We start from the raw sequence: 23,719 nt of genomic DNA, 5'->3' as shown, positions 1-23,719 counted from the left end.
AAAAACCGGCATTGCTCCCCCCCGCTGATGAAGGCCTCCCCTGCGTGATCCGCCATCCTCCCGCTCGTTTTGCCCCCCCCCCCGCGTGATCCACCATCTTCCCGCTCGTGGTGCCCCCCTGCTCGCATTGCACCTCCCGCCGCGATCCGGCATGCCCCAGGCACCCACCCACCCACCCAATCACATTCCTTACCCCCATTTGGCATTGGCACCGGCACCAACGTACAGGACATCCCGAAGATCTGCCTTCTTCTTTGCGCTGGGCCTCGAGTATCTGCGCATGCTCAAGGCCTTCGGGTTCCCGTTCTCTCCCAAATGGGGTAAGGAATGTGATCAGGTAGGTGGGTGGGTGGATGCGACGCGAGCAGGGGTGCCGGATCGCAGGGGGGGGGCGCTCGTAAAGCGAGGCATGCTCGGTTTCCGAGGCACCGATTCTGCGAATGTTTTGCTCGTCTTGCAAAACACTCGCAAACCGGTGCACTCGTAAACCGAGGTACCACTGTATTCTGATGTTATTCCTCCTTTGAACAAAATTTATTATACCTGGATCCTCAGGTGCTGTGACTGAAGAGGCTAGAATGCAAGATTTAAATGTATCTGAGATTCTTGAGACTTGTTTGGATGAGAAATCGTCAGCTCAATGTGCGGTGGCAGCTAAGAAAGCAAATAGAATGTTAGGAATTATCAGGAAAGGAATGAAAAGCAAGGAGGAAAATGTTATAATGCCCTTGTATCGCTCTATGTTATGGCTGCACCTTGAATACTGTGTGCAATTCTGGTCGCTGTATCTCAAAAATGATATGGTGGAATTAGAAAAGGTACAGAGGGGAGTCACGTGATGCACGCTGCCTGGAAGGAACTGCTTTACTTGTGCTCTGCAGACTTCCAGCTAATATCAGCTATTTCCCATAGCTTAACGGCCCAATCAGCAGTTCTTGTAACATAACATATACTACAAGTGCCATTCGGTTCAAGGAAGTTTACATAAAAATGGCTGAGAAGAGTCAGACAAGAGACCCGGATCAAATATTGAAATGGGGCCCTGAATTAGAAAGTCGTCCAAGAGAGGAAGAGGATTTGCCACTAGATGTCTCACCAGATCCGCGTACCACGGTCGACGAGGCCAATCCGGAGCCACTAGAACCACGAGGCCCTGATGGCAAATTATGCGGAAAAGAACTCTGCCCACTAATGGCCACGGAGGGAACATGTACAACAGCCCCTCTGTTGGCCATGGTTGAACCAGAGCATCCAGGCCCTCAGCCTGACAGTCTCTGCGATGACTGAAGAAGTGGGGTGTTTTGGCGTTGACACTTGTGGAAATCAGGTCCATGAGGGGCTGACCCCAAGACTGCACTATCAATTGAAAAGCCACCGGGCTGAGACACCACTCTCCAGGATCTAGCATGTGACGACTGAGCATGTTCGCTTGAACATTCTCCACTCCAGCTATGTGGGAAGCTGATATTTCTTGAAGGTGCGACTCCACCCAGACCATGAGCAGAGTCGCCTCCTGTGCCACTGGTGCCCCTCTGATGATTGACATAGGCCACCGACGTACCTTTGTCCGACAGAACCCTGACTGACTTACCCATCAGAAAGGACTGAAAGGCTAGCAATGCCAGATGGATGGCTTTGGTCTCCAAGACATTGATCAACCAAGAAGCCTCCTCCGTGGACCAGGTGCCCTGAGCTGAGTGACCTAGACACTGAGCTCCCCAACCGAGAAGACTGGCATCCTTGAGCGGATGATCCAGACTCACCCCTTGTAAAAGATGGGGGGGCTGGAGCCACCAACGAAGACTGCCCCAAGCTAAGCCTGGAAGCGGAACAGGGTGATCCAGACTGTGCCTCTGAGATGACCATCTCCGAAGAAGAGCATAATGAAGAGAACGCATGTGGGCCCGTGACCACTGCACTACATTGAGGGAAGCCGCCATCGACCCCACGACTTGGAGAAAATCCTACGCCCAAGGACATCATAAGCAGATGAATCTGAGATTGCAATTTGCTTACCCGGGCCTCTGGAAGGAAGACTTTACCCAAGGAGGTGTCCAACAGCATGCCTAGATACTCCAGGCGCAGATAGGGAGACATCCGGCTCTTGACAAGGTTGACTACCCATCCCAACGACTACAAAAATTCCACCACCTGAGCTGTGACCTGGGTGCTCTCCTTTAATGACTTCGCTCGAATCAACCAGTCATCCAGGTAGGGATGAACTAGAATGCCCTCTTTGTGCAACGTCGCTACAACGACTACCATCACCTTGGTGAACATCCTTGGAGCCGTGGCCAGACCAAAGGGAAGTGCACAGAACTGATAATGTTGTCCCAAGATTGCAAAGTGCAGGAAGCAATGATGGGAGGCCAAACAGGAATGTGCAAGTAGGCCTCCATCCGATCTAGAGAGGTCAGAAACTCCCCCGGCTGAACCGCCAGAATCACAGACCGCAGAGTTTCCATGCAGAAGGAAGGCACATGAAGAGCCCTGTTGACCCCTTCAAATCCAGGATAGGTCCCTTCTTTATTTGGTACCATAAAGTAAATCGAGTACCAACCTGTGCCCCACTCCCGTGGAGGAAATGGAACCACCGCGTGGAGAACAAACAATCTTTGAAGGGTCTAGCGAAAGTCCTGCTGCTTCCACGCCACCTGCAAGGGAGAAGCGATAAAATGATCTGGCAAGGAACGGGCAAACTCCAGAGCATAACCGTCCCAAATCACCTCCAGAACCCACTGATTGAACGTGATATTTGCCCACTTTAGATAAAAATCCCTGAGCCGGGCGCCCACCAGAACCAAGATGGGTGCCGGCAAAGAGACATTGGGCACATCGGGTGACAGGGGACTCGGCGGTGGCGCTACCTACACCCCGTTGGGCCCCACGAAACGACTACAGGCACTGGAAGAACCTGCCTCTAGAGAGCCCAGGGAACTGAAAAGAAGCAGCCCCTCGACCAAGGTGGAAACGGCGGAAATCACGCCCACGAGTAGTCCAACTTCGAGCCAGCAGCCTAGGCCTATCCTTAGGCAAACGAGGCACTTTAGAATCAGTGAGAGTCTGAACCAAACAAGAAAGATCCCTTAAATTGAAACTTTGCCAACTTAGCTTTAGATGCCGAGTCCAACGACCAAGCGCAAAGCCACAAGGTACGGCGAGCTGCCACTGCAAACGTCAACAACTTGGAAGAAGCTCGCAAGAGGTCATACATGGTATCTGAAAGATAAAAAGCACCCAATTCAATCTTTGCCACTTTGCACTTGAGCAATTCCTAATCCTCAGTTTTACAGTCAAAGACATGCTCGACCTAGCGAAAACACGCCCAAGCATCAGCCTGCCACACATCACTGCTTGGACCGCCAGAGCTGTCACATCAAAACTCTGTTTAAGGAGGGACTTCAACTTACGCTCCTCCGGGTCCTTCAAGGCTGCACCGCCCTCAACAGGCACGGTATGCCTTTAAGAGATGGCCGAGACCACCGCGTCCACTAAGGCGACTTCAGAGTGTCCCTATCCCCTTCAGGAATGGGATACAGGTGGGCCATGGAGCGCGAAAAATGAAAGGGAGCTACCGGCACCTGCCACTGTATGAGCATATCCCAAATATCCTGATGCATAGGAAAAAAGCGGAAAGTAGAGCAGATCCCCTGTACGCAGGGGCTCCGACACGGTGTCCTCAAAGTGCAAAACCGAGGAGACCTGAAGAATTAACTCATGAAGCTCTTCCTGCTGAAAAATGCACACCACAAATGTATCTTTCCCTTCTGGGGGGAGCTGGAACCCCTCGCTGGCGGAATACGACCCCCCAAGAGGATCCTGGAAATTTCTCCAAGGGTCTAGGTCCTCATCAATAACATCTTGTTCCTCTGGGCAAAAATCCTCATCCCAAGTGACCCTCGGGCATTTGGATGAGAGAGGAATAGAGGGGGGCAAAACCGGTGCTGTGTAGGGCTGCACCGGGGAAGACATCGAGGGAATCGAGGGAACCCCCCCCCTCCCGAGAGGACACATAACCTCCAGCCGCCAGCACATAAGCTTTACAAAGTGGTAACATAAATTCAGGAGGAAAACTACCCAGCAGCCCCAAGGGATTCCCTGCCCCAGCAGGGGACCCTGCCATACCTTGCCCATGTATTTCCAGAACATGGGGAAGGTCACCTGAGGTAACTGAGATGATGGAGGTGGTTTCCGCCGAAACTGGACCTGAAACCACCAAATAGGAACTCCTGTGGCCTGCCTCATCTGAAAAGCCTGGGACCTTCCTGACGCTCAGACTGAGGAACCGACCGACGCGAAAAGGGAATCCCCAGCCGTTCTGGCGGCAAGGGAATCCTTTCTCCCTGATCGTCGGTGGCTGAGGAACCCTCCGCATGGGCATCGGGGGAAGCCTGGGCTTCCCCGCGATCCAAACCAACTCGTGAGGTACGTGGGCGGGGTGCTAGGGATGCCCTGGCCGCCGGCATCCGCTGCTGACGAGGCTACCCAACTGCTCCGGCCTGCACAACGCTTGCATAGGCCGGCTGTGAGTACCTCGCATCTGGAGCACAATGAGCATTTTTTCCCTTCAAAAAAGTGCTCATTGTGCTGAAAACCGCCCTAGCTGAAAGAAAAGTGCCGGTTAGATGAGAAAATACAGTAAAAAGGAAGTTTTAAAGGGAAATGAGCCCTTTGCTGGATGTTGAGAGTCGATGTTTCCAGCCATCCTCTATGCAGATGAAGTTGCCCAAAAGGTTTTTTGTACTACAACTTCCAGGCGCTAAGCAAACTCTCCTGCAGTTTAGAGCAGTGGCCAGGAAATGTCCCAGTGTTCAAGACCTAGACACACCAATTATGCAGGCCTGTACCTGAAATGGTCCATTGGCACAGTGTGCACCGCTTGAAGCTGCTGGGAGACTTTGACATCGAAGGAAACCCCCCCGAAGCAAGGTCAAAGGACTCTATGGTTCAGGAAGATCAAGTAGATGGTTAAGCCGAAAAAAGCTTGATGCTCCCGGCCTGAGAACAGGCTGCAAAGGCCTGAAACCAAAAGTTAGTAGAAAAATTGAATATTTTTATATTGAATGACAGATAAAGAACTAAAATATAAAATGACAAGAGTAAAAAAAAAAAAAAAAAGGGAAGACAAAATATGTAATTGATTGTAGCGCTTAAACTCTAATAACAGCTTCTCAGCTCTGCAGAAAACTGAGAACTGAAGGACCTGCAAGCCAACATCGGGCGGGAAGGCACTGACGCATACACAGTACAGTCAGTCTCGAGTCCTTTAAAGTGACAATACGCTTTGCATTGTCTGTGCTGGATTTCATGGATGACGTCACCCACATTTGAGAATATGCTGCCTGCTTGTCCTCGGATAAGTGATCAACTTGTAAATGTTACAGAATAAATATAAATTTAAAAAAATAAGCGAAGTAACAGTGAACAAGTTGAGCAGCTATGTTCTTTGTGCATTACCTGTCAATAAAGAGTTAATCACTTAAACTAACTGTAATTTAAACAATTAACCCTTTAATATCATAGATGAAGAGAACTGCATTAAATCCACTTCTCTCCCAATCAGATGTATCAATATGCCTATCATACATGCACCCCAGGTAGCCTAGTCTGCTCTTCCATGGAAGCACGCACAGGAGCCATATATTCAACTGTAAGTGGTCAAGTGAACTGCAGCAGTACACTTCTCCCTCCAGATTCACGGGGGACCGGACCGCGAATAGTGAAATACCGCAAATATCGTCTGGTCCGGCTCTGACCCACCCCCGCCTCCCCTCCGGCCTTACCTGGTAGTCTAGCGTGCTTTCGGGACAGGAGTGAACTTCCTACGCTCCTGCCCTGTGTAGATCGCCAATAGGAAATGACTGCCGTGAGTTCCTGTAGTCTTTCGAGACTACTACGGGAACACCCTACAGCCATTTCCTATTGGCGATCTACACGGGACAGGAGCGTAAGAAGATCACTCCTGCCCCGAAAGCCCGTTAGACCACCAGGTAAGGCCGGGACGCCGGGGGGGGAAGGCTAAACTATGGGGGTTTTTTTCTTTTTTCCCCCCCCTCCCAAAAAAATCGCAAATATGTGAAATCGCGAATGGGGAGGGGAAAGCACAGTTACTTACCGTAACAGGTGTTATCCAGGGACAGCAGGCAGATATTCTTGACTGATGGGTGACGGCACCGACGGAGCCACGGTACGGACAATTTTAGAGTGATTGCACTCTAAGAACTTGGAAAGTTCTAGCAGGCCGCACCGCGCACGCGCGAGTGCCTTCCCGCCCGACGGAGGCGCGCGGTCCCCAGTTAGGATAAGCCAGCTAAGAAGCCAACCCGGGGAGGTGGGTGGGACACAAGAATATCTGCCTGCTGTCCCTGGATAACACCTGTTACGGTAAGTAACTGTGCTTTATCCCAGGACAAGCAGGCAGCATATTCTTGACTGATGGGTGACCTCTAAGCTAACAAAAAGAGGGATGGTGGGAAGGTTGGCCATTAGGAAAACAAATTTTGCAAAACAGATTGGCCGAAGTGACCATCCCGTCTGGAGAATGCATCCAGACAATAATGAGATGTAAAAGTATGAACTGAGGACCAAGTGGCAGCCTTGCAGATTTCCTCAATGGGAGTGGAACGGAGGAAAGCTACAGATGCTGCCATAGCTCGGACTCTATGGGCCGTGACAGAACCTTCCAGTGTCAGTCCGGCTTGAGCATAACAGAATGAAATACACGCTGCAAGCCAATTAGATAGCGTACGTTTAGAAACAGGACGTCCCAATTTATTAGGGTCAAAGGACAAAAAAAGTTGGGGTGAAGATCTGTGGGGCTTAGTACGGTCTAAATAGTAAGCTAAGGCCCGTTTACAGTCCAAAGTATGAAGAGCCTGTTCTCCAGAATGAGAATGAGGTTTCGGAAAGAAAACAGGCAATACAATCGATTGGTTGATATGGAACTCAGAAACAACCTTAGGGAGAAACTTTGGATGTGTACGTAGAACCACCTTATCATGATGAAAGATTGTGAAAGGCGGGTCAGAAACTAGTGCATGGAGCTCACTGACCCTCCTGGCAGAGGTGAGAGCTATAAGGAAAAGTACCTTCCAAGTGAGAAACTTGAAAGTGGCAGTAGCTAAAGGTTCAAATGGAGGCTTCATCAAAGCGGAGAGAACCACATTGAGATCCCAGATAATAGGAGGTGCTTTAAGAGGTGGTTTAACATTGAAAAGACCTCGCATGAACCTGGACACCAGGGGATGAGCTGAAAGGAGTTTCCCATGGACCGGCTCATGAAAAGCCGCAATAGCGCTGAGATGGACTCTGATGGAAGTAGATTTAAGGCCAGAGTCAGACAGAGAAAGCAGGTAATCCAACAAAGTCTCTACTGCAACGGACGTGGGATAATGATGATGATGAAGACACCAAGAAGAGAACCTTGTCCACTTGTGATGGTAACATTGCAGAGTGGCAGGCTTTCTGGAAGCATCCAGAATCGAACGAACAGGCTGAGATAGGAGAGAATTATGTGAAGTCATCCCGAGAGATACCAAGCTGTCAGGTGCAGAGATTGGAGGTTGGGATGCAGAAGGGTCTCCTGATGTTGCGTAAGCAGAGAAGGATACAGAGGAAGAAGAAAAGGTTCCCTGGAACTGAGTTGAAGTAGAAGGGAGAACCAATGTTGTCTGGGCCACCGTGGAGCAATCAGAATCATGGTGGCTCCCTCCCTCTTGAGCTTGAACAATGTTCTCAACATGAGAGGCAGAGGAGGGAAAGCGTACAGGAACAGATTTGAACAATCGAGGAGAAATGCATCTGCTGCCAGACGGTGGGGAGAGTATAGTCTTGAGCAGAAGAGGGGCAGCTGGTGATTGTGAGGAGCTGCAAAAAGGTCTATCTGAGGAGTGCCCCACTGAGCGAAGATGGACTGTAGAATTGAAGGATCGAGTGTCCACTCGTGAGGTTGGAGAATTCTGCTCAGCTTGTCCGCTAGAGAATTCTGTTCTCCCTGAATGTAAATCGCTTTTAGAAATAAGTGGTGTGCTGTGGCCCAAGACCAGATTTTTTGGGCTTCCTGGCACAAGAGACGAGAGCCTGTCCCACCCTGTTTGTTGATGTAGTACATGGCAACTTGATTGTCTGTGCACAGCAGGAGGACTTGAGGAAAGAGAAGATGTTGGTAGGCCTTGAGAGCATAAAACATCGCTCTGAGTTCCAGAAAATTGATGTGATGCTTCATTTCTTGTGGTGTCCAAATTCCTTGAGTTTGGAATTCATTCAAATGAGCTCCCCATGCATAAGGGGAAGCGTCGGTGGTGATGACCAGTTGATGAGGAGGTAGATGGAATAGAAGACCTCTGGAGAGATTTGAGGATATCAACCACCATTGTAGAGATTGACGAAGAGATGATGTCACAGATATGTGTCGTGAGCAAGGATCCGTCGCTTGGGACCACTGGGTAGCTAGGGTCCATTGAGGTGTGCGCAGGTGAAGACGTGCCAGAGGGGTGACATGAACTGTTGAAGCCATGTGTCCCAATAGTATCATCATTTGCTTGGCAGAGATGGAACTTTGAGGAAGAACCTGCTGACACAGAACTTGAAGAGTGTGAAGACGGTTGGACGGCAGGAATGCTCTCATGAGGACTGTGTCCAGCACCGCTCCAATGAATTGAAGTCTCTGAGTGGGGATGAGATGAGATTTGGGAAAATTGATCTCGAACCCCAGAAACTGTAAGAACAAGATGGTTTGATTGGTGGCCAGTAGTACTGTTTGAGGAGAATTGGCCTTTATCAACCAATCGTCCAGGTAAGGGAAAACCTGAAGATGATGTGAACGAAGGAAAGCAGCCACCACAATCAGACATTTGGTGAACACTCTTGGAGATGAAGCAAGACCGAAGGGGAGAACCTTGTATTGGTAATGACAGTGGTTGATCATGAAGCGGAGATACTGTCTGGAGGCTACATGGATGGGTATATGAGTGTATGCCTCCTTGAGGTCGAGGGAGCATAGCCAATCGCCCTGATTGAGAAGAGGATAAAGAGTTGCTAAAGAAAGCATCTTGAATTTCTCCTTGACCAAGCATTTGTTGAGATCTCGAAGATCTAATATGGGCCTGAGATCTCCTGTTTTCTTTGGAACTAGAAAGTAACGGGAGTAAAATCCCTGTCCCTTCTGATCTAGAGGAACTTCCTCTATAGCGTTCAGAAGAAGGAGGGATTGAACTTCTTGAATAAGGAGAGAGGTTTGAGGAGTGTTCAAAGCAGACTCTTTTGGCAGACTTTGAGTGGGACAAGTCTGGAAGTTGAGTGAGTAGCCGTGGCGGATGATGGTGAGGACCCATTGATCGGATGTAATGATCTCCCAACGGCTGAGATAATAGGTCAGGCGCCCTCCTATAGGTTGAGGAAGATGGGCAGATGGTGGAATATTGGCTATGCTCTGGAGAAACACGTCAAAAGGGCTGGGTAGACTTTTGAGGTGGAGGAGGTTTCTGTTGCTGTTGCGTCGGCCTCGGAGGTTGACGTTGTTGTTGTTGTCGCTGACGTCTAGGTTGTTGGGGAGCCTGAGGTAAGGGGCGAGCAGCATAGCGGCGTTGGTAGGCCGATTGTTGTCGAAAAGGCCTAGTAGGGGGAGTCTTCTTTTTATTCTTTAGGAGAGTATCCCAACGTGTCTCATGTGCCGATAGCTTTTGTGTCGTGGAATCCATGGAATCACCAAACAGCTCATCCCCTAAGCAAGGAGCATTTGCTAGACGGGCTTGGTGGTTTACCTCTAGTTCTGAGACCCTGAGCCATGCCAACCTGCGCATAGCCACTGACATAGCCGTAGCTCTAGAAGTCAATTCGAAGGTATCATAAATTGATCTTACTAGAAACTTCCTCAACTGGAGAAGAGAGGAAGTACAGGCATGAAAAGTAGATTTTTTGCGATCAGGAAGATATTTCTCAAAAGTAGATATTTTTTGGATTAAATGCTTTAAATAAAATGAGAAATGAAAAGCATAGTTTCCTGATCTGTTGGCTAGCATGGCGTTTTGATATAAACGCTTGCCAAATTTGTCCATTGACTTTCCTTCTCTGCCAGGAGGGACTGAGGCATATACATTAGCTCCCGCTGATTTCTTTAAAGTGGACTCTACCAAAAGAGATTCATGCGGGAGCTGGGGTTTATCAAACCCAGGAATAGGAATTACTCTGTATAATGAGTCCAGTTTACGAGGGGCTCCTGGGACAGTCAAGGGAGTCTCTAGGTTTTTATAAAACGTTTCTCTCAAAATATCATGGAGAGGAAGTGTAAGAAATTCTCTTGGAGGCTGGTCAAAGTCCAATGCATCAAGAAATGCTTTAGATTTCTTTGACTCAGCCTCCAAGGGAATAGACAAAGATTCACACATCTCTTTTAAGAAAGAGGGAAATGATGTGGAATCCAGGTGAGAAGAGGGATCTGTAACAAGGCGTTCCTCCTCATCAGAAGAGCATTCACCTTCGGACAGAAAGGGCTCTTCAGAATCACCCCATAAATCAGGATCCCCAACCTGAGAGCCATGGTGTCGAGACTCTGGTGTGGAGGGTTCCAGGTGTCGGGTTTTATGGGTAGACTTGCCCGATCTCATGGATACGGTACCAGGCGATGCGACCTGTTGTGCTGGTACCGAGGTTTGTACCGCCTGGTGTTGAGATGTAGGTTCTGGAGCTAAAATCGGCATTGAAGTCGATGAGGAGGAAAGAACCGGTACCGACAAGGTGGATGCCGATAAAAGAGGGCGCTCCACCATCGGTACTGGTGGCTCCGACCGGACCGGAACTGGAAGGTTCTGGGGTAAAAGAGCAGGGAGTAGCTGTTGAAGTTGTTCTTTCAGCTGTACCTGCAGAACGGCGGCAATACGCTCGTCCAGCGAAGGCACCGGTACCGCTTTTTTCTTCTGCGGTACCTTGGGTGCTGCTCGACACTCCGAAGAAGAACCCGATGTCGAGGGGCTAACTTCAATCGGAGCGGAGCGCTTCCGTGGGCGCCTCGAGGTCGGCAGGATTGGACTCACTGCAGTGGAGACCGGAGGACGCTCCAGCGGAGAAGGCTTCTTAGCCGGCTTACCTGCTGGATGCGACGCCGGCGCAGTATCGATGAAGTCGGTGCCGATTGAGATGGAACCGATGTCGGTGCCGGTGTGGAATCGGACATCTCGGCGCCGAAGAGTAACCGCTGCTGGATTTGGCGGTTTTTAAGTGTTCTCTTTTTTAAAGTTGCACAGCGGGTGCAAGTGGACGCTTGATGGTTGGGACCAAGACACTGCAGACACCAGTTATGCGGGTCTGTCAGTGAGATTGGCCGAGCGCACCGCTGGCACTTTTTAAACCCGGGCTGAGGGGGCATGAAAGTAAAGACAGCCTCTGCCAAATCGAAGGCCGAGGCTTCGATTGTGGCAACAGGCCCCGCCGGGGCGAAACGAAAAATGGAAAGGAAACAACTAAAGTTACTTTTTTTTTTTTTTTTTTTAAAGAAAGAAAAGTAAAGAAATAAAGTAAACTTTATTTCAAAAAGGTTTACACAAGCGGGAAGATCAAAAAAAATTTCTTCAACGGCCGTTGAGGAAACGTGTCTTCTTAGCTCCGTAGAAACTAAGAAACTGGGGACCGCGCGCCTCCGTCGGGCGGGAAGGCACTCGCGCGTGCGCGGTGCGGCCTGCTAGAACTTTCCAAGTTCTTAGAGTGCAATCACTCTAAAATTGTCCGTACCGGGGCTCCGTCGGTGCCGTCACCCATCAGTCAAGAATATGCTGCCTGCTTGTCCTGGGATAAAGTGTATTATACTTTCATTCATATCCCTTCAGTCCCCACAGCTAATATGAAATGATTACATATTAGTAAGATTTAACTTACTAGTTAACTGTTTAATATTTTACATATAAATCCTCTAGTTGGGAACAGAATAGGAACTCACATAAAAATCTTTAGCAATTTTAAAATCATGCAATCCTGTTCAAGCATCATTTGCCAAAATTCTAATGATACTTTCAAATTGTTATGATCTGCTGAAAAGCAGAGGTTAATCTATAAGTTTAGCAGCCATCCTGTAAGCAGCAGAATGAAAAATGTCAAATCAAACTAATACCTACAACGTTTCTTATTTCAGCATGGAAACCAATGTGAGTCAGGGATAAAAATTCAGGGATCCAAACTATTCTAAGCAGTGTGAGAAAATTGCTAAATTAAAACCAGCACTAGTTTTCTGGGTACTTAGGTGAACAGATCAGGTATTTAAGTTTCTCCTTATGAAGAAATGGTTTATAACAGTATGTCATCAAAGCTTTTGTGATTGAAAAATACCTATAGAAATTGCATATACAGTTACAGCAGTGAAAAGCATACTCACTTTGTAAATAGTGCAAAACCATCAAGACAAGACTATAGCTGCTTAAAGTCCCACGACTGGCATCGTTTATCCCACAATGACTTGCCCATTTCTTAACAACCAGTACTAATGGCCGAACTCGATTCTCAGCTGTTAAAAGAAAGTAGAATTTGACAGAGTCTAAGGGAAAATTTTACAGTTAAACATTTAACTGAAAAGTGTACGACTCTAGTGAGACCGCATTTAGAATACTATGTAGAATTCTCGAGACTGCACCTTCATAAAGATATAAACAGGATGGAGTAGGTCCAGAGGAAGGCTGCTAAAATGGTTGGTGGTTTCTATCATAAGGTGTATGGTACAGACTTAAAGATCTCAATATGTATACTTTGGAGGAAAGGTGGGAGAGGGGAGATAAGATAAAGTCGTTCAAATACCTATGTGGAATAAATAGGCATGAGGCCAGTCTCTTTCAGTTGAAAGTGGGCTCCAGAGTGAGAGGGCATGGGGATGAAGTTAAGAGATGATAGGCTCAGGAGTACTCTAAGGAAATACTTTTTTTTACAAAAAGGGTGGTAGATGTGTGGAATAGTTTGATGTAAGTGGTGCCTTTGATTTGATGGATCATTCCAAATTATTGGCCTGCTTAGATGCTTTGGGATTACAGGGTAATGTACTTTCATGATTTAAAGGGTTTCTTGATTCCAGACTTTATCAAGTTAAGTCCAACAATCAGCTTTCTGTGGCCTGGAAAAACCAGTGTGCAGTCCCTCAGGGCTCCCCACTTTCATCTACATTATTTGTGTATCTTTCTTTCTTAGGCTACCATTTGAGTAATCTGGGTATAAAACTGTTTTGGTATAAGGCAGTCTATAAATTTTTAATAAGTGAAATGAAAAAATATGAAATACAGAGTCCTGAAAAAGATTCAAGAACTGAACATCCAGTGTGTCTATACCATATAGTCCTGAATATGATCCTAATTTAGAATTTATATCTTCAACATGTCTTTTAAGTGACCAAAAGAAAAAGCATGCAAAAACAGCATTCCAAATTAATCTGGTGAACTAAAATGGGAAAGTAAATTCTAGGAAGGATTTATATTGAAGTAATTTAAAACAGAAGGAAAATTTTATTTTTAATGTACAATATGTGGATAAAGCAATTGCAACTTACTGTGTGCATAGGTTCTGAGAAGGAATGTATTTCTTATTCCAACTACGTTGTTTACATTCAAGTCAAACTCCACACCACTAGATAAAGAAACAGAAAAGTCAGATTTTACAATAAATCTAAATAATTTTTTATCTGGGGAAAAAATGCAATAAATGACCGAACAAATTTAACAGTCAATTTATCAGTGTGTGAAATCCATGTCTATATGCAATCATGATTTATTCTCTATGAAGAAAAAGCAGGGAAGTTTCTGGCTTCTAAATGCAAGGTGCTTTCTTCAAAGTACCTTCTATAGTTTCAAGGATAATTATTCATGTAGGATTAATTCGTACTCTCTGGCATTTGGTTTAAGGCAGACATTGTTAATGGTTTCTGACAGAGTATATACAGTCATGTGAAAAAATTAGGACACCCCATGAAATATTCAGTCCTTACTTAAGAAATGATCACATATCGATGTCAAATCTTTTTTTTATTTATATCTGGAAAAGAAAGTGATGTAATTGCAGGTAAACAACAAAAATTTTCCTAGATTTACCCATGAAACTAACGATATCCACAAAAATGTGTATTCTAACTGAAGAATAAATTAGGATACCCTACACCCTAGTAACTAGTGTTACCCCTTTTGGATCAAATAACTGCAGTGAGACACTTCTTGTAGTCATCTACCAGTCTATGACATTGGTCCTGAGGAAAGTTTGGCCCACTCCTCAATGCAGAATTCTTTCAGCTGTGAAATGTTTGAGGGGTTTCTTGCATGTACAGCTCGTTTCAAATCACCCCACAGCATCTCAATGGGATTAAGATCAGGGATTTGACTCAGCCACTCCAGGACTCTCCATTTCTTAGTTTTCAGCCAGTCCTTGGTGGATTTACTGGTATGTTTTGGGTCATTGACATGTTGCAGGGTTGAATTCCACTTCAGCTTTAATTTTCTTACAGATGGTCTCACATGTTCCTCAAGCACCCTCTTCATGGTGGATTTTATGATGGTGAGCTGGCCAGGTCCTGCTGCAGCAAAGCATCCCCAAACCATGACACTTCCACCTCCATGCTTCATAGTTCGTATGAGGTTCTTTTCCTGGAATGCTGTATTTGGTGTACGCCAAACATGTTCTCTTTTCTGTTGACCACATAATTCAATTTAAGACTTATCTGTCCATAGAACACTATTCCAGAAGTCCTGGTGTTTGTCTACACTGTCTCTGGCAAACTTCAGTCTGGCCTTGATGTTTCTCTTATTTATTTATTTCGATTTCTAGCCCGTCCCCCTCGAAGCTCAGAATGGGTTACATCAGGACATTCACAATGCAGACATTATACAAAAGCAGGGACATGACAGAACTTAGGGAAGTTGGTACGACGGGAGAAAATTGCTGAAATTTCACAGAGACTAAGTTTGAGATTGGTCATTAAATATAGGGGCACAAAGGCAGGTTACAGAAAGGGGGAGTCAGTCTGTCAGAGTCTGTTTAGATGAAAAGAATGTCTTTTAAAGAGCAAAGATTTCCGATTGTTGGGAGGGGTTGTGTTTATCCTGGGTCGGGTTAATGCCTTTCCTCACTTTCTCTATTTATTTTCTTGTTTACCTCTCTCAGTCCCTAAATTGTTCTTGGTGAAGTTACAACGGAGGGCTTTCACAAACATTTGGAATCATAAACCGCCCAGGGTGTGGCAGGAGCGCATGTATTGGGATAGGGCACATGGGGGTATGGCTGTTCCCGATTTTGTAACTTACTATTATGCTGCCCAACTGTAGACTATTTCATTGGACTTTTTTCCCTCCTGGGGATGGGTTTCCCTGGAGCAAGCCCTTCAGCCTTCCTTTCCTCTTGCAGCTCTCCCATGGTTGCTTTTTGAGCAGATGAGGGAAGTGGCGCAGGTAGCCCCTTATGGGATGGCCTGCACTTTACAGATTTGGGGTCAGGTTCGTAAGGCTTGGTTCCCCCGACAGCGCTATTTTTATGCTACTCCTATTCGATATGCTCCTGGTTTTCTACCAGCGCTGGAGTCTGGGGTTTCTTGATGCTGGAAGGCTGGGGGTCTTTGGGTTCTTGGTCAATTAGTACTGCAGGGGAGTTGGTTTCATTTGCTGCTTTGTGTGATACCTATGGTCTAAAGAATCAACATATTAGCAAGCAAAATTCCTTAAGTTATGCTAAATGCAAACTTTCTGAAGCCCATAATGCAATTGCAGATCAAATTGCAGTTATTGGTGATTAACTCTAGCTGATATCAAAGCAGAGCAGAAAGTGGCCAATATAAAAGGTGTTCTGACTATGACCTTCTATTGACTGAACTGAAGCAGAAGTTGGAACTATCTAGTAATAGGGAGAAAATACAAATTCTCACTCTTGGTCCACACAGCTGGACTATTGAGAAAACTGCTTTGGAATTTGATGTTTCAACAAGAATGGTTAAAAATGCCACGAAGCTGAAACAGCAGGGTGGCATTCTTGTTGTTCTAGCTACAAAGAGAGGAAAAGTGCTTGCTCAGCAGATTACACAGAAAGTCCTGGATTTTTATGAAGACAATGAAATCTCTAGAATATGCCCAGGCAAAAAAGATTGTCTCTGTTCGGATCAGTGGTGAAAAAGTGCAAAAGCAGAAAAGATTGCTATTATGCAATCTGAATGAACTGTACACCACCTATCGCAGTCAGCATGGGTTCTCAAAGTTCTGTGAGCTTCGGCCAAAGTGGTGTGTCACAGTCAGTTCATCAGGGACTCATTCAGTCTGTGTCTGCACAATCCACCAGAATGTGAAACGTATGCTTTCAGCAATTGCAGTTCCAGATGACTACAAGGTGCTTCTGAATAAAACTGTCTGATATGAACTCAAAAAACTGTATGTTGCAGCGGTGTGAAATATGTCCTGGGCAGATCCTTCTGGAGGAATATTTGGTGAACATGATCCAGATGATATCATTGAATCTAAGCAGTAGACTCACAATGATCGGGATACACTGGAAACTTGACAGTTATCCATAGAGGACTTCACTTCGGAATTAACTGGAAACATTTCTAATTTGGTCAGCCACCATTTTATTTCTAAGTTCCAAAGTGCTTATCTGAAGGAACTGAAAGCAAATACAGAGGAGGAGCATGCTATTATTTTTTTTGGACTTCACTGAAAATTATTCCTTCATCATTCAAGATTCAGTACAGGGGTTTCACTGGGAAAATAGCCAAGTAACATTACAACTCTTCGTTGTCTACTTCTGCAATCCTGATATCCAAAGCCTATGCATATGCATGATTAGTGACTACTTGCATCACAATACTACTGCTGTTCATGCATTTTTGAGGAAGCTTATTCTGCATCTGAAGGAAGTCTTGCCTGTCTTAAGCCATATTCACCACTTTAGTGATGGTTCTGCTGCGCAATATAAAAACTTCAAGAATTTCATTAATCTCTGCAGCCATGATACTGACTTTCAAATTACTGCCGAGTGGAACTTCTTTGGCACAAGCCATGGCAAATCTCCATGTGATAGGATTGGGGGAACAGTCAAGCGTTTAGCTTCTCATGCCAGCTTACAATGCTCTCTCAATAACCAAATGTTGACACCAAGGGATCTATTTGAATTCTGTGATAAATCTGTCTCGGGAATCAAATTTTTCTTCATTGCTAAGGAAGATATTGAAGCAATAAGATCGGCTCAGGAGCAAAGGTTTAGTATGGGCCACACAGTGGCTGGAACAAGAGAAAATAACCAATTTAAGCCCATAGACCAGGGGTGCCCACACTTTTTGGGCTTGTGAGCTACTTTTAAAATGACCAAGTCAAAATGATCTACCAACAATAAAATTTTTTTAAAAAACACAAAGCACACTGTACACTGAGAAAATGTTAATTATCATTCCTATTCCGGGGTTTTTTCAAAGAGGTCAAGGCAGATGACTCTATAAACTGTCACCTCAGTAACAACCATACAAAAATAGACAAATATACCCCCCTCCCTTTTTACTAAACCACAATAGCAGTTTTTAGTGCAAGGAGCTGCGCTGAATGCCCAGCACTGCTCTCGACGCTCATAGGCTTCCTGCGCTAAAAAAACGCTATTGTGGTTTAGTAAAAGGGGGGGGGGCCATAGTGCAAAATATAGACAATAGATATAAATTCAGACACATTTTGATCACTAAATTTAAAATAAAATAATTTTTCCCACCTTTGTTGTCTGGTGATTTCATGAGTCTCTGGTTGCACTTTCTTCTTCTGACTGTGTATCCAATCTTTCTTCCCTTCTTTCAGCCTGTATGCTTCCTCTCCTCAAGACCTCATTCCCTCTTCCTCTCTCCATGCCCTTTCTTTCTCCCTCTCTTCATGCCCCTTTTCTTTTTTTCTGTTTCCCTTCTTTCCTTCTGTCTCCCTGCCTGCCCCCTTTCTTTCTTTCTCCCTGCCCTCCACCAAGCCACTGCTGCCACCATCGGGGAACAGGACCCCAAGCCGCGATTGGCTGGCCCGAACTTCCTCTCTGACACCAGAATTGAAGTCGGGGAGAGGAATGCTGGTCGGCCCGGTAGATCGCCAAGGCAAAGTGAGTCTATCTCGGAGACCGGGATGGGCTCCGCAATCGACTCACTTTGCTTTGGCGATCTACCGGTCGATCGCGATCGACCTATTGGGCACCCCTGCCATAGACACTACTAGACTCTGCATTAGCAAAATTTCAAGTGACACCAGCTCATTCATTGCCAATGTCTTAGAGTCTGAAACTGATCCTAAACATGTCCCTACCTTTCAAGCATCCAGCATTTAACCTGGACAATACTTAGCATGATAATTCTTGGTGGATTGGTCATGTACATGAAATTTCAATGGAAGAATGCAACATTCTGGTTAATTTTTTGCATCCATAAGGTCCTGCACGGTCATTTCACTGGCCTCCCCGCAAAGATATATGCTGGATCTCTGAACAGCATATTATTGCAGGCCTTAATGCACCTATGACCACTTCATCAGGCAGACAGTACACTTATACACAAACATTGACCACTTTCAAAGCCATGTGCAAGAAACTGAGTTAATAGTTGAATTTATGCGATTTCCTGATCTTTGTCAGTATGTATGTGCACTTTAAATAAGTGTGGTTTTTGCAATTTTCTTTTTTTGTCTTTAATAAAGCTTAGAAATTTATATGGTATTATCTGACTATTGGGAATGTCTTTCAGACAATGGATCAATAACTGATAAATATGTGGTCTCAGTGTATAACACACTTGTCATGATCTTCACGACCAGTGGCAGTGAGTATATGAAAATGCATGGATACAGGGAAGAGGATCATAAAACAGTAACAATCTGAACTTAATTGTGAAACTTCATGTACCTTGTTCATTTGCATACAAAATGGTTTGTGTTAAACATGCCTCTTTTCAATATTAAACATTTGTGCGCATATACAACTAATGCTTATCTTTGAAGCTTTAATTCTCACCAAAGAAAAGTTGGGTCCAAGATGAAACAGGATAGCTTCTGTAGCAAAAAAACATGCTCTTTCAAATGATATTTTAAAAAACCCAACTACACATTAGAGATATTTGAATCTGAGAAATTGAAAATTTGCATAAATGCATAAAGCCATATTTTTTGAATGGTCATATCTTCAGTTTCACTTCACTGTAAAGGCTCGCATTGCAAATCCTGGAAGTACTTCATGGTACATGTCTGCTGGTAAAGTTGTACCCTCAGCTGACTTACCTACCAGCAACAGTATGAAGCCAAACTTTGCCAAAAATTTTCATTCATTAATTTTTTTGCCTACTTTGCTGATCTGTAGAAATGGAAGCACATTCGCAAAAGATTTCAAACTTGGCACAGAAACTTGCCCCAAGGTGTTGAACCAAACTGCAAAATTTCAGACTCCTAGTTAGTTTCCTTCTGCCGCAGTGCTTCAGCAAAATTGATGTTTTAGGTCACACAAGGCATGGGAGTGGATCAATCGCTTTTGTTTAACCACCCCTAGCTCCTGACCAAATTGAGAGATCCAAAAAATTTTGCAGAGTTTCATTTGAGACCCCAGATAACACCCCTATAAAATTTGATTGGATTTCAAGGGGGTCGAGCGTGGGCTCCTTGTCCACTTGACATGGAATGACCCAAAAGAGATGGCTGAGGGGAGATATGATTGAAGTCTACAAAATCCTGAGCGATGTAAAATGGGTACAAGTAGATTGATGTTTTTTTACTCTGTCAAAAATTACAAAGACTAGGGGATGCTTGATGAAGATACAGGGAAATACTTTTAAAACCAATAGGAGGAAACATTTATTCACTCAGAGAGGAGTGTGTGGCGCAGTGGTTGGATCTACAGCCTCAGCACCCTGGGGTTGTGGGTTCAAACCCCGCACTGCTCCTTGTGACCCTGGGCAAGTCACTCAGTCCTCCGTAGCCCCAGGTACGTTAGATAGATTGTGAGCCCACCGGGACAGATAGGGAAAAATGCTTGAGTACCTGATTGTAAAAACCGCTTAGTTAACCTTGATAGGCGGTATATAAAATCCTAATAAACTTGAAACTTGTTAAGCTGTGGAACGCATTGTCAGACGTTGTGGTAAGAGTGGTTAAAGTAGCTAGTTTTAAGAAAGGTTTGGACAATTTCCTCAAGGAAAAGTCCATAGTCTGTTATTGAGACAGACATGGAGGAAGCCACTGCTTGCCCTAGATCAGTAGCATGGAATGTTGCTACTATTTGGGTTTTTGCTAGATATTAGTAACCTGGATTGGACCTACTGAGTTAGATGGCATTGGTCTCACCCAATATGGCTATACTTATGTTCTTATTCAGAGTACTTCATGTATCTTCTTAGTTATCTTTTTTCAGAAACAGGAACTCTCATAAAGCACAGTTACTTACCGTAACAGGTGTTATCCAGGGACAGCAGGCAGATATTCTTAACAGATGGGTGACGTCACCGACGGAGCCCCGGTACGGACCTTTTTAACTAGAAAGTTCTAGTTGGCCGCACCGCGCATGCGCAAGTGCCTTCCCGCCCGACGGAGGAGTGCGTGGTCCCCAGTTAAGATAAGCCAGCTAAGAAGCCAACCCGGGGAGGTGGGTGGGATGTAAGAATATCTGCCTGCTGTCCCTGGATAACACCTGTTACGGTAAGTAACTGTGCTTTATCCCAGGACAAGCAGGCAGCATATTCTTAACAGATGGGTGACCTCCAAGCTAACAGAGAGGGAGGAGGGATGGTTGGCCATTAGGAAAATAAATTTTGTAATACAGATTGGCCGAAGTGTCCATCCCGTCTGGAGAAGGCATCCAGACAGTAGTGAGTAGTGAACGTGTGAACTGAGGACCAAGTGGCAGCCTTGCAGATTTCCTCGATGGGCGTGGAACGGAGGAAAGCCACAGAAGCAGCCATAGCTCTGACCCTGTGGTCCGTGACAGCACCTTCCAGAGAGAGACCGGCCCGAGCATAACAGAACGCTATACAGGCAGCAAGCCAGTTGGAAAGCGTCCGTTTAGAGACAGGACGACCTAGACGGTTAGGATCGAAGGTCAGAAAGAGCTGAGGGGACGAGCGGTGAGCCCTGGTACGGTCAAGATAGTATGCAAGGGCACACTTACAATCCAGCGTGTGCAACGCCTGTTCCCCAGGATGAGAATGGGGTTTTGGGAAAAAGACAGGCAGCACAATGGACTGGTTGAGGTGAAAAGCCGAGACCACCTTGGGAAGGAATTTAGGATGGGTACGCAGAACCACCTTGTCATGGTGAAAAACAGTGAACGGTGGATTGGCGACCAGTGCATGCATCTCACTAACCCTCCTGGCAGAGGTGATGGCAATGAGGAAAAGCACCTTCCATGTTAGAAGTTTGAGCAAAGTTGTGGCAAGAGGCTCAAAAGGGGGTTTCATGAGGGCTGATAAAACCACATTCAGGTCCCAGACGACAGGAGGAGGCTTCAGAGGTGGTTTGACATTGAAGAGGCCTCTCATGAACCGGGAAACCAGTGGATGAGCCGTGAGAGGTTTTCCGAGGATAGGCTCATGAAACGCAGTGATGGCACTGAGGTGGACTCTGATTGAGGTAGACTTGAGGCCAGCATCGGACAGAGAGAGCAAATAGTCCAGTACAGTTTCCACCGCTAATGAGGTGGGATCGTGATGATGCAGTAGACACCAAGAGGAGAACCTGGTCCACTTCTGATGGTAACATTGGAGGGTGGCTGGTTTCCTGGAGGCATCCAAAATGCGACGGACAGGCTGAGACAGATTGTCTGGAGAGGTCAGCCCGAGAGAAACCAAGCTGTCAGGTGGAGCGAAGACAGATTGGGATGCAGTAGAGACTGACGTTGCTGCGTAAGTAGAGTAGGAAACACAGGAAGAGGAATGGGCTCCCTGGCGCTGAGCTGAAGCAGGAGGGAGAACCAATGTTGGCGAGGCCACCGAGGAGCGATGAGAATCATGGTGGCTCTGTCCCTGCGGAGTTTGGATAACGTCCGCAACATCAGAGGTAGGGGAGGAAAGGCATAGAGAAACCGATCCGTCCAGTCGAGCAGGAATGCATCCGGGGTCAGACGATGAGGAGAGAAGAGTCTGGAACAGAACTGGGGCAGTTGATGGTTGTGAGGCGCTGCAAAGAGATCCACCTGTGGAGTGCCCCAGCGAGCAAAGATGGAGTGGAGTGTTGAAGGGTCCAGAGTCCACTCGTGCGGTTGAAGGATGCGGCTGAGATTGTCGGCCAGGGAGTTCTGTTCGCCCTGGATATAGACAGCCTTGAGGAAGAGATTGCGGGCCGTGGCCCAGGTCCAGATGTGGAGAGCCTCCTGACAAAGGAGGCGAGATCCGGTGCCGCCTTGCTTGTTTATGTAGTACATGGCGACTTGATTGTCTGTGCACAGGAGAAGAACCTGCGGGCAGAGAAGGTGCTGGAAGGCCTTGAGAGCATAGAACATGGCTCTGAGTTCCAGGAAATTGATGTGATGTTGACGCTCCTGAGGGGTCCAGAGTCCCTGGGTGCGCAGATCTCCCAGGTGAGCTCCCCACGCATAGGGGGAGGCATCCGTGGTTATGATCATGGAGTGAGGGGGTAGATGAAAGAGCAGACCCCTGGAAAGATTTGAGGAGTTCAACCACCATTGAAGAAATTGCTGAAGAGACGATGTCACAGAGATGGGATGAGAAAGAAGATCCGTGGTCTGTGACCATTGGTTGGCAAGAGTCCATTGAGGTGTCCTGAGGTGGAGTCGTGCCAGAGAGAGCACATGGACCGTCGAGGCCATGTGGCCCAGGAGTACCATCATCTGTCGGGCAGGAATGGAATGATGAAGAAGCACCTGACGACAGAGGTGGAGCAGAGTCCGCTGGCGGTCGGAGGGGAGAAAAGCCCTCATTAGCGTGGTGTCGAGAATTGCTCCAATGAACTGAAGTCGCTGTGTGGGAAGCTGATGCGACTTGGGGTAGTTGATCTCGAACCCCAGGAGATGGAGGAAAGAGATGGTGTGATGAGTGGCCTGTAGCACAAGAGGAGACGTAGGTGCTTTCACCAACCAATCGTCCAAGTAGGGGAACACCTGGAGGTTGTGAGACCTGAGGAAGGCCGCTACCACAATCAGGCATTTGGTGAAGACCCTGGGGGATGAAGCAAGGCCAAAGGGCAGCACCTTGTACTGGTAGTGTTGGTGCTGTATCTGAAAGCGCAGGTAGCGACGGGAAGACTGATGGATAGGGATGTGTGTATAGGCCTCCTTGAGGTCTAGGGAACATAGCCAGTCGTGTTGAGATAGAAGAGGATAAAGCGTGGCAAGGGAGAGCATTTTGAACTTCTCCTTGACCAAACATTTGTTGAGGTTCCTGAGGTCGAGGATGGGACGAAGGTCTCCCGTTTTCTTGGGTACCAGGAAGTAATGGGAGTAGAATCCCTGACCTCTTTGGTCTGGTGGAACTTCTTCGATGGCATTGAGGAGAAGGAGGGATTGGACTTCCCGTAGGAGGAGTGGAGTTTGGGAGGAGTGAGAAGAAGACTCTACGGGAGGATTGTCTGATGGAAGAGTCTGGAAATTGAGTGAGTATCCGTGACGGATGATGCTGAGCACCCATTGGTCTGATGTGACGACCTCCCAGCGTTGAAGAAAGATGGTGAGGCGGCCTCCGATGGGTTGAGGTAGAGGTACTGAAGGAGGGAGACTGGCTATGCCCTGGAGAAAAGAGTCAAAAGGGCTGAGCGGGTTTAGACTGTGGAAGAGG

At 46.5% G+C, this 23,719-nt stretch overlaps 1 protein-coding gene across 8 annotated transcripts in view; it reads right to left on the bottom strand.

Annotated features, from left to right (window-relative positions):
• Positions 1 to 23,719, bottom strand: part of TENT2 (terminal nucleotidyltransferase 2) — a 237,693-nt gene that overhangs the window by 73,201 nt on the left and 140,773 nt on the right. For 7 of the 8 annotated variants that reach the window (XM_033929678.1, XM_033929630.1, XM_033929621.1 and 4 more), the window contains 2 exons: positions 13,517 to 13,593; positions 12,362 to 12,490 (listed from right to left, as the gene is read on the bottom strand). In XM_033929678.1, coding sequence (XP_033785569.1) covers positions 12,362 to 12,490; positions 13,517 to 13,593 — 206 coding nt within the window. Of the gene's footprint in view, positions 1 to 4,847; positions 5,020 to 12,361; positions 12,491 to 13,516; positions 13,594 to 23,719 lie in introns of all 8 variants that reach the window. The other variant, XR_004537976.1, reaches the window with a different exon arrangement.

Source organism: Geotrypetes seraphini, chromosome 1 (genome assembly GCF_902459505.1).
Source record: "Geotrypetes seraphini chromosome 1, aGeoSer1.1, whole genome shotgun sequence".
In the NCBI taxonomy this organism is placed as follows: Eukaryota; Metazoa; Chordata; class Amphibia; order Gymnophiona; family Dermophiidae; genus Geotrypetes; species Geotrypetes seraphini.
Note: the sequence above shows the minus strand (reverse complement) of the source record. Positions and strands in the feature narration are given on the sequence as shown.